This window comes from Podarcis melisellensis, assembly GCF_964234715.1.
Source record: "Podarcis melisellensis genome assembly, chromosome: 5".
Classification (NCBI taxonomy): Eukaryota; Metazoa; Chordata; class Lepidosauria; order Squamata; family Lacertidae; genus Podarcis; species Podarcis melisellensis.
The window spans coordinates 60,051,124-60,062,264 of NC_138537.1; the positions used below are offsets into that span (position 1 = coordinate 60,051,124).

Consider the following 11,141-nt stretch of genomic DNA (forward strand, 5'->3'; position numbering starts at 1 on the left):
GGGTATAAGCTTTTGTGTGCATGCACACTTCTTCAGATACACTGAAACAGATGTCACCAGACCGTTATATATAGTGGGAGGGTGGGGTGGGGTTTTTCTCAGGAGGGTAGTAGGAGATGGGTGATTGACTCAATGGGTATGGCAAATCTGTTGACGACTGTTAACAACTGCAATTATTCCTAAAGGAAAAAGCAAGGGATAGTATGCAGATGATTAGCATATGTAATGAGACAGGAATCCAATATCTCTATTGACCAGGTCTCCATAGTTTTCAGTTTAGTGATAAGTTGTAATTCAGCAACTTCCTAAGTGATCTGCAGTGTGCTCTGGGCAACGTAATTTGCTGCAGGTGGGAGAAGAGGGACCAAGTAGAGGCTTGTCCTTTTTGGTGGCGGGTATGTGTAGGACTTCTACAGATTAGGGTTTGGAGAGTGCTCTTGGTGAAAAGCAATTTGCTTTCTGTGGCCTGTAAACTCAGTATTTGGGGTGGGTCTGGAACACTTTTCTTACCACATAGGGCTGGATCTGACAGAAGGGTGGGCTTAAAACACCCCCCCTTTCATGCGGCACGGTTGGCCTCGCCTGATCGGTTAGCAGTTTGGTTCCTTCACAGCTAACGCTGCAGAAAAGTGGCATAAAATCATGGCCCCATATTTCACCCCAACTTCACACATGTCAAACTTCTTTATTCACACAAAAGAATAGGGTTCTTGGTCTCCCTAGACTTCCGACATGTTGACACACAGGGCTTGTAAAAGATGAATATAATTCAATATCCGGCTTGCTCGTTTTCAAATGCTAGAGTTCTGAGAACCTGTTTCTATATAAAGGCATTTGGTTCCCAAATTCTATTCTACAAAGATTATTCTGCCTTTAGATAGCTATGTTCCATGCTAGTGACGACTGCACAGAAGTGCCTAACTTCCACAGCAGAGATGGGGAGTTTTTCTCTAGGCCACATGCCAATGGTAACGGATGAAGCCCATGGCAATATTGCACTCTTTTCTCTGCTAGCAAGTCTGCCTTGCCTTTGGATTTTATTTTTGAAACGTTTGACAACTGAACATCCTTAGCAGCACCTCTTCCTCATTTCACACATCTTGACTACTGATAACACATAATTCAAAAGCAGTGAAATATTTACTCGCTTTATTGTTTTTGTATAGTAGCAATAAACTTGTAATATACATTCAGTGGAGTATTTCACAGCTTTTCGACTTTGTGAGTTGCCAGAAGATGAAGTTCTAGATGTTTTCCATTCATGTTGTGAAAGCCAAGACAGTACTATTCTAGCACGATAGTTGCACAAACTCCCACTAAATAAATGAGATTTGTATGCAGTACATACACAATGGCAACAGGCAGCTTCAATCAAGAATCCTTTTTTTTACTGCCTATCTCCTTTTGCTAAATCAAAACAAAGCTACCACTTCATTTTATGCACAATGTCCAGTTTAAAAAGATGGGCTTCTTCTTTAAATGTGCCTTATCTACTCAAATTTGCAAAACAGTAAAGTAATGGTCTTTAATGATTTTACTAAAGCCCAGAAATACACAGCATTGTCCCCATACTTTGTATTAATTCCACCCCTGATTTTTTATTTGCAAATTGGGAGGAGGGGGATAAATAATTCAATAATTAAACCATTGCCAGCTGACATTAAGAATATTCCATTCATCCTGATTCAAATGTATAAATTAATATAAGAAGTCCAAATGGGTAACTGAACAAAATTGATGGGTTTACTGTAAGCTATGCATTCAGACACAGCAAGGAAATTTATGGAGTTCCTAGGAAAGCAGTTCTGCATATTCACTCTAGCAGGAGAGAGCTTCACATGTCTATATGCTTTTGTACTTGTGTGGTAAGTCCTTGCAAGCAAGAAAGTTTCCATCAGTTAGAATATCCACCTATTAATAGTAAAATGGCTTAGAGTCATCTTTCCGTATGAAGCAATTTGGTGACTGGCGAAACAAAGGCACACCAGTGGCTCACCACATTCATTTAATCAAGATATTTTTAGACTACTTACACAAGAGAATGACACCAAACTGGGAGAAGTTGTCAATGCTGCAGAAGACAAAATTGGGATTCAAGATGACCTTAACAGATTGGAGAAATGGGCCCAAACAAACAAAATTAATTTCAATAAGGACAAATGTAAGACTTGCCAGCCGCACAAATAGAAGATGGGGAATATCTGGCTTGCCATTGGTGCGTGTGAAAAAGATCTAGAGATATTAGTAAACCCTAAGCTTAACAGTGATGCAGTAAGAAAATAGGCTAATGCTATTCTAGGCTATATCAATAGAGTATTGGAAAATATACTTGTCTTTGGAAGTGCTTGACTACCAAAATGCATTGGTTGATCGCTGTAAATATTGTAGTACCATACACAAGCATCTATTTAACTCATAAGAAGTTTCTGCAAAAACAACATTCCTTGCTGCTTTTCAGTAAGGCTGTGATGATATTCAAAACTTATTTAACTGGTAAAATCACAAACAACTGGAGTTTTGTATTTAAAACCATTGTTGAACTTGCAAAGATTCAAGATGGGCAAAAGAAGTATAAGTTGCAAATGTTTAGCACATGTTCATCCTTGTGTAAAACTTGATTTCAAATGGGCCAATTGCTAAAACCTGCACAGAAGCCTAGCGATAAGCGTGCACTAAGGCACATGTGCCTGTAAAAAGTTCATTAATGGGTAATTCTCAAGAAAATTGTTAAAGACCAGATACCTCTGAGTATCAGACATGAGGGGAAACAAGGCTTTGGGCTCAGCGGGTCCGCCATTCTTAAATTGTGACTGGCTAGATAGCTTACCTCAGCAAGGGTGATCATTGGATATACAGTGGTACCTCGGGTTACATACGCTTCAGGTTAAAGACTCCGCTAACCCAGAAATAGTACCTCGGGTTAAGAACTTTGCTTCAGGATGAGAACAGAAATTGTGCTCCGGCGGCACAGCGGCAGGCCCCATTAGCTAAAGTGGTGCTTCAGGTTAAGTACGAACCTCCAGAACGAATTAAGTACTTAACATGAGGTACCACTGTATGAAATTAATCATCACCATCATTCCAGAGGAACCTTCAGAATGGCTGTTGGACTCAAAGGAGCATTGCATCACATGAAGCTTTTCCGCGAATTAAGTACGTAACCAGAGGTACCACAGGCTTATTTACCCCACTACTTTTACTTCTGTTGCATATACATTTCCCTTTTTAAAACATAATGGAAAGATCCCCTACTAAAACACACAAACCTGTATTTAGGATTTAGAGAAGTATCTTAAAGAAAATCAATAAACTGCTTCAGAGACTCCAGCCTTTAGAAATGTAAGGCCATAATACTCTTGACCAAATACTCTTGCTATGCAATCAAGTTGTACCAACAACAACCCAAACCAATTTCTTTTTTACAAAAGTGAAACAAGACGAACCGTTTAATCCCTTGCTACATAATTTTCAATATAGACATTTTGTTCACAAACACACAGTTCATTTAAAGACCTCTGTCAAAAATTTGCTTTGATGACTTGAGCGACAAGAGGTTAGTTTACAAAGGAGTTGTTTGGTGTTGGTTTTCAATCTTTCCCTCTACAATTAGAAAAAGCCCCAAGAGCACACAACATTTAGGGACCAAAACATACATAGCTGTGTCACTTCTGCACACACAGGAGTTCCTTTTCGTTCACCATTTTGCATGTCTGGATGAATGTAGTCATGGTTTTTGTAGGAGATGAAGATTTGTTCCCATCTTACAACGAACTCGTGCTGTAAGCTGTAGTTGTCAACCGTCTTCCGATATAAATCCTGAGACCAACATAAAGACAGCCAGTAACTGCTCTGCTTAATTTTGAAAGGGAGTTAAGATGGTAGGGAACACCCTTTTCCTCTTACTTTGACTACTCACTATGCTATAAAACTGGTGGGAATCTGGTAGGTAAATACACCTGATACCACAAAGGATCCAGCCTTCTAAGCAGCTGGTTACCTACACCAAGGAAGAATTTGCTGGGATAGTTTAAGCCAGGGGTAGTCAACCTTTTTATACCTACCACCCACTAATGCATCTTTCTTGATGGTAAACTTTTCTTATCGCCCACCAGTGCTCGATGGAAGGAGGATTCAGCTTGTGCCATTGAACCCCCTACCGCCCACCCAGAATCCTGAAACACCCACTAGTGGGCAATAGGGACCAGGCTGACAACCCCTGGGTTAACCGATGGAAGGAAAGCTTCCCATCCTAACACACCTGGAGGGCTAGAGGGGCCTGCTGAACGCTGTGGGATAGGGGGCTGGAAGCACATTTTCCTCACACACTTCCTGATGGTGGGAGCCTTATCATTTTTCTAGACAGTTTCAAGGAAGCCTTTTGTAAGCTTGGAAAACGTGGCTCCATCTGGGTCACGTCCATGTGAACAAGTAATAGTTGTGAGCTTACTTGCACGGCTGAAATAGCCTCCATTGGATGTCTGTTTCCAATGGATTGCATCCAGTGCTGCTGTACCTACTGCGTATAGCAGATTTCTGCTTATAGAACAGATGCATGAGTGGTTTTGATGCATGAGTGGAACTCCAGATGCACAGCGCTGGACATCACTCAATACCTTGCACACATCCCTACGCCACTCGCATTAGATGACAAAATATCGAGGCACTGAAAAAACAAACTTGGGGGTGGGGGTAAAATCTGGTCCAATTCAAGGATCAAAGGCAAAGCTACTACAAAGTCAGATTTCATGTTTTATAGCTGTGATAAAATGTCACGGCTGCCACCAATCTGGGGTGAAGGAAATGCCATTCCATTGCTGCCATTCACTCAGCAGCAATTATATTTCTGCACATTCCAATATCTGAAGACTGATCATCACCCTATATCTTTATAGCACAGATCTGTCTTCTTTTTGCTGTCATCACTTTAAAAAAAGGAAGAGATTTTACCCCATTTTGTTTTATAATACCAGTGTCTACCATGAACCTCAAATATTACCCCAAAGGCTTATTGAATTATTCCCTGAATGCAGATCCTGTCCATGTAACCATATTTGATCGTGATGGGTAAATTACATTTTGATGGAGTTTTCACTGCAAGTTATCTTGTAGATCAGGAATGGGGAGCCTGTCTTCCAGATGCTGCAGTACAAAAGACCCATCCAGCATGGTGGGATTTGTAGTCCAGCAAAATCAGGTTCCCCATCCCTGCCATGGATCAAAACATTTGGAAGTGGGCCAAAGCGTAGTAAGCCTAGTTTTTCAACTATAAAGCCATCACTATGCCTTAAAAAAAAGAGCACTGTATTTCTGTGTTACTCTCCGTGTAAATTAGTCAACACATAAGTTGCTTCTGTTTCTGGGTGAAGCACACTAGACTTCTGGACCCCTACAATCCCCACACTGAATTGACTGAAGGACTCCTTACCCTAATCCAATGGCAAGCAGATGGGAAAGCAACAGAGATGGCAGAAAAACCTTCAAAAATTCTGCAGAGAAGATGCCCCCTTTCTTCATCACGCTCGTGTTTCTCATGCTGAGGGTAGCAGTGCGCTTGGGGTGTTTAAACAGAAATTCCCTAGTTTGTGACGAGAAAAGAAAGAAAGAATCCAATCAGTAAATGTCTGTCACCATATTCTGTACATACCAGTGGGAATCAAGGCAGCTTCTGTCACACTTACTTGGGTGGAATGTTTTCAGGCCTGCTAGACCAGTCCCACATCCAGTCAGAATTTTTCTTCAAAAGCTGTTCAACTTCTTTCCTTCTTTCCTGAAAATCTTCCTCAGACTAAAAGAAGGAGAGATATAATCAGTTGGTTTGGATGCTATTTCTAAAGTGGGGGGGGGGGTGGATACACCTATTCAGCTTCTTTGGTAATTTCTGCAGGCTCCCCATTCCCACACTACACCATTTGATGGCTTGGAAAAGGCTCTCGGCCATTTGGCAATCTTCAGAAAAGGCTCGGCTTTACCTGAGAGCTATTCTTTTCTCCGCTGCCACGGCTCTCGACTTCAGAAGCTCTGTGAATGTCCTGAGGCGTCTGGGATCGAGGAGGACTTGGTAAAGAGAAGTTACAGGGCATTAACCCACATGGAACAAGGTTTCTAGATTTCGTTGCTTTAGCTGCAGGATCAAGGCAGTTCAGATTCAGATGCCACAACTCAGCCACTAAGCTCACTGGGTGACTTGGAGCCAGCCACCATCTCTCAGCCTAACCAACTTCACAGGGTTGTTGTGAGGACAAAACATGCGGGTGGGTGTGCCTTTGTGAAGAACCTTGCCTTCTGAAGAAGATTTGGAAGATTAAAAGGGAGGAAATAAATACTCTCAAGATAAGCATAGAAGAAGAATGCTGAAGTTCTGGGAGTGCATACCCTCCAACATTCCTCATTTCTTACTCCCCGCCAACTGACCCTCCTTGAGCCCCCATTTTGTGTGTCCCCACCCCCACAAAGCATTTCCTATCAGACAATGGGCAAGTGTTACCATCACTACATCAACAGTACCCTAATCACTTGTTTTCCATTTTGGGGTTAACAAAACACGGGCCACAGTAGCAGCATACATAAATAACCATTTTTGACACCTGGGAATTTCAGTCTGAATTATCCACAACAGAATGACACTGGGGTTTTTAGGAAAGTACTATTAAAAAAAAATTTCAATTCATTATGGATCATTTCCCAACTGTCTTTTACTCTTATACAAGTCCGTAAATAGAGACATTCTAGGACCAAATCAGAAGCTGGGACAGGTTTCATAATTCTGAGACTATCCCTGGAAAATTGGGAGACTTGGAAGGTATGGGAGTGGCCTCAGCTCTTATCCAGAGACCCTGATTGGATCAGGGCCACTTACATCATCTCACAGATCTGCCAGCCTCTTAAGACTACATGCAAATAAATAGGACAGCGCATCCTTTGAAAAGAGCAAGTGCTATCTCTTTTGTTGTACCTGTCACAATGGGAGCTCTCTCGTGAGCTGCTTCTTCCAGACTCATGCTGGGCATCTAGAAGGATTTTCTCCATGTCGCCATTGTGAATAGAAATCGAGGCTGGGCCTTGCTCCTGGCTTGTTGGCTGGGCACCGTTACCATTCCCGTTGCTGGAAAAGTGCAGCTCCACCCAGGAACCTGCTCAGCATATGTTCAGAAACAAAACAAAAGCCACACAATTGCATATTAGGAAGCCTTCAAGCAGTTTCATTTGCTGGCATTCTGTTTCAAGCCTGGCTTAATGGCCTCCTTCTTGCATTCCAGGAAATGAGCAGAGTACTGCCTGTTAATAATAAATCTCTGCTCTAATAGGATCCTGCAATGATGAAGCCTTTTCAATCACCATCAGAGCACAGGAGTTAGGTCTTCACCCTATGCTGTCTCAACACCAGCACCACACTTGATGGTCCTTTCATAGATCACCTAGTTCCCACAGCAGAAGACCCTACTGTGTATGAAATCTGCAAAAAAGCATGTGCAGATTAGGGACGTCAGATGAACCAGTCAGATACGGGCTATCAAATACACTGACCTATCTTGATTTACTTTGTTTACAGGAGGGGTAGAAGAGGACCTCCAAGGGGGGAAATGATCCACAGGTGCAAAGTGTGAGTAGGATGCTTAGTAGCAGAAAATGCATTCAGTATTCCAAACATGGTAGTGATACTTGGCTTGGAATTTGGATTAACAAACTCTGTTTTCCTTTTTCCTTTTTAAGCATTGCAAGTCCCGGGCTGCTTTATACATTAATGGGTTGTCTTTCCATCAGCCACAGTGCCGGGAAAAGCACAATTTTAATTCAGCTAGATATTGACAAATATAAGGCTCCATGCACACAACATTATAGTCTACATTCAATGCACACAAGGATACTGGGGGGGGGGGGTTCCCTCTACCTAGCTGGCACACAATATGGACCTATTACATATTTCATGCCCCTGAAAAGCACTTTCCCGCAAACTGACTTCATTCCAAAAATAAAAGCTGAATTGATTCTGCATTACCCACCACAGCGTCCATTTGAAAAAGGATGAAGGCAGCTGCCCAAGGACATTGTGGGCAGGGGTATACCAAGACCACAATCGGCACTGCCTTCTTCACCTGAGACATATGCAGGGCAGAAAAGGCATAGCTAATCTAACCAAGGGGAGGGTTTTCAAGTCCATAGGACGTAACCACACCCACTCTTGTGGAGGGCAAGGTGCAGAAACAATCTAGATAGAAAGCAGCCTGTTCAAAACAAGTATTCATGTTTCTTTATTGAGCAAAACTACTTCTTTGCACCACAAATGAAATACGGGTGTCTATAGCTTAAGAACAGTATGTGAGAAATTACCACTTTTTCCCTGTGGGAGAAACAGCATCCGAATACTGCCTGTCTCCAATCCCTACCATAAATGCTGGTTTTTAAAATTAAATGTGGATATGGGGGCTGAGACTAATTATACAGCATATTGAATCTTTCTGTTCAGATTCAGTAAGTCTTTATTATGCACAATCAAAGGAATCTTACAAATCAGTTCATTGTCCTTGTCTGTGGCCTGCTTCTGGGGACTAAAATCCCCAGGATGCTTAGTAGCAGGAGAAGGAAGGACGTAAAAAAAGGGGAGGGGGGAACCAGCACAAGCAACATCCCTGTTGCCAGATTGAAGCTATAAATAGCCTACAGATTATATATTATACCACCTACTACATAATATCTCCTGAGCAAACAAGTCCCACTGGGTCACTTTGAAAAATAAACAGTCCCTGGGAATTGTGAAATACCCTCTTTCAAAACAAAAGTTATAAAAGGCACCAACAGTTTTCAGTCACATGGCATAAACAGACAGCTGCCAGCCTGTGCTTCTGCCTGCTAAGTCTTGAAGCTTTCCCAAGCAACAGAATCCCATTCTGTGGGGGAAGCTGCACCAGTTGAATTTCTGCCGCAGAAAGAGGGGAAGAGAAGCCAGCTAACAGAACTCCAAGAGAAGCACAAGGTGGCAGTCAGATTTGATATCGTCGTCATTAATGTATTAATTGCCTTCTACACAACAGTCCCAAGGTGATGTACAAAAAAAACAATTTTAAAAAGTTAAACACACACACACAAACAAACAGTAAACACATTTAAAACAAAACTGACACCATACAAAACACACACAGCAAAGACTCCGTTATCCAGCTTGGGAAGTGCAGATAGTTGGTGCCTGCCGTAGAACAACAGGAATGCTATTTCACAGAAGAGGGCAGGCACACTAAAAGTCTCCTATGAGTAACTATGGAGCAGGCTTCTGAAAAATCTTTAACTTGCAGGAGAAGTTCTTCCACAGATCGTGGGAAATAAGCTGAAGTAGAGTTTAGAAAAGACTACAGGTACAACTTATTTTCTCCTTGTTTTGCATTTCAGAAAAAGACAACTACAACCCAGCAAGAATTCTCCCAGTGTATCCTATACATTCAAAATACCAGACAAGCAAATAAAATTGAAAAAGAAATCTAAAAGTATGGCTGATGGTGCAATGGGATGTTTCACATACTGTGCAAGTTTTACATTTACAGCTGCTAGTTTGATTTCACTTCTCTTAAGTTTTTGGTTGGTTTTTTAAGGCGGACGGAGCTCTAGTCACTACAGTGTAGGTGGGGCAGACCTATATGAATGCATTAAGATCACAACGGTACAGGCTGGAAGATTTTTGCTTCCTACATAATTATTTTTGCAGCGCTACATCTAGGGAGCTCGTATACATTTTGTATATCACAGTCCTCAGCACATTTAACTCTGCATGTTAACTGCACATACATGAAATCACATGCTTCGCAAGAATCAGGCGATGTGTAGCTAAAATCATTTCAGGCTTGGTAGAAAGTTGACTATATAATAATAAAATAATAATAATAATAATAAATTTATTATTTATACCCCACCCATCTGGCTGGGTTTCCCCAGCCACTCTGGGCGGCTTCCAACAAAATATTAAAATACAATAATTCATCAAATATTAAAAGCTTCCCTAAACAGTGCAACAATAAGAATAATATAAATCATTACCAGCACATCCGCTTTGCAACGGACTTCATATTTAGCAATACACCCTGGTACTGTTATTATTACTTAATGATCCAATTATTGGTATGATCCACATCCCACTGAAGTCAACAGGGAAATTCCCTTTCATGTTACAATCTACCTTCAGGTTTCTCATTGTATGTTGGTAATAAAACCCAGAACTGCAGCTCCTTGAACAAGCACCGTATGTCAATAATTTCCGAAGGCCAATTATTTACAGCCACAAACGTTGCACAAAGTTCTGAGTAAAGGGCCTATGAGTCATGCAGGCAAAGGTGTCATGAGCACAGATGGGAGACAGCAGGGATGACTCTCGCAACAATAAAAACAAAGTGCCCTGGATCTGCCCGTTCTGCACTTCGAAGGCCTTGAGCTACACAGCCCTGTGTCAGAACAATACTTGCCCTCCTGGTTGGCAGTTCAGCTTGCCAGGAGCATTGCACGGTCGGTGCGAGGCGAAGGAGGAGAAGCAGCAGAAGCAGCACGTTTCCAAATCTCAGAGAGAAGTCAAGTTATCGACAACCCCACCAAACCGAGAGGGCCTTGGCCAGGAAACGGGGGAAAGCTTTCACCCTGGCATTTCGCCATCCCATCCGTCTGCTTCTCCTACCAGTGCCATTTCCTCACGAATTTCAGAATCGCAACCACCGTTAGGGGGAAGGGGAGGAAAGAAAAACAAAGAAAGAGTGGCTTGGGGAAATCTCTGGGGTTCAGAAACCAGGCGATCAGGAATGCCCAATATCTCTGCCTCTGATCAGCCAAGAAAAAGAGCCTCTCCCCCCCCCCCCGCAAGACTTCTCCCAGTAGAGACCCAATGGTAAAGGGGGACCTTAAGGATCATACTGATTTCATGACAAGGAGGCCGATCCCTTACCCTGCAAGTTCTCCTCTTGCACCCCCAGCCCCTCGCTCGACGACATGGCTCCTGGGAAAGAAGCGCGTCTATTTTGGAGTCTCTCTCTCTCGGCTGCTCTCTTCCCGCTGACGCCGCTGACAGTAGCAGCTGCTGCCTGTTTCGGGAGCTAGCCGCGCACGCCCAGCTGATCGACCCCAGGGAGAGATCCCGTCTGTTATTGTTATTGTTGCTGCTGCAGGTTCGA

At 42.5% G+C, this 11,141-nt stretch overlaps 1 protein-coding gene across 1 annotated transcript; it reads right to left on the bottom strand.

Annotated features, from left to right (window-relative positions):
* Window positions 1-1,988: 1,988 nt before the first annotated feature.
* On the bottom strand, window positions 1,989-11,106 carry BNIP3 (BCL2 interacting protein 3). The gene is made up of 6 exons (XM_081912868.1): window positions 10,916-11,106; window positions 6,953-7,130; window positions 5,970-6,054; window positions 5,679-5,785; window positions 5,426-5,575; window positions 1,989-3,816 (listed from the first exon to the last, which is right to left on the bottom strand). The coding sequence occupies exons 1-6, from the start codon at window positions 10,959-10,961 to the stop codon at window positions 3,762-3,764; spliced, it is 621 nt and encodes a 206-aa protein (XP_081768994.1). The 5' UTR covers window positions 10,962-11,106; the 3' UTR covers window positions 1,989-3,761.
* Between the last annotated feature and the right edge of the window lie 35 nt (window positions 11,107-11,141).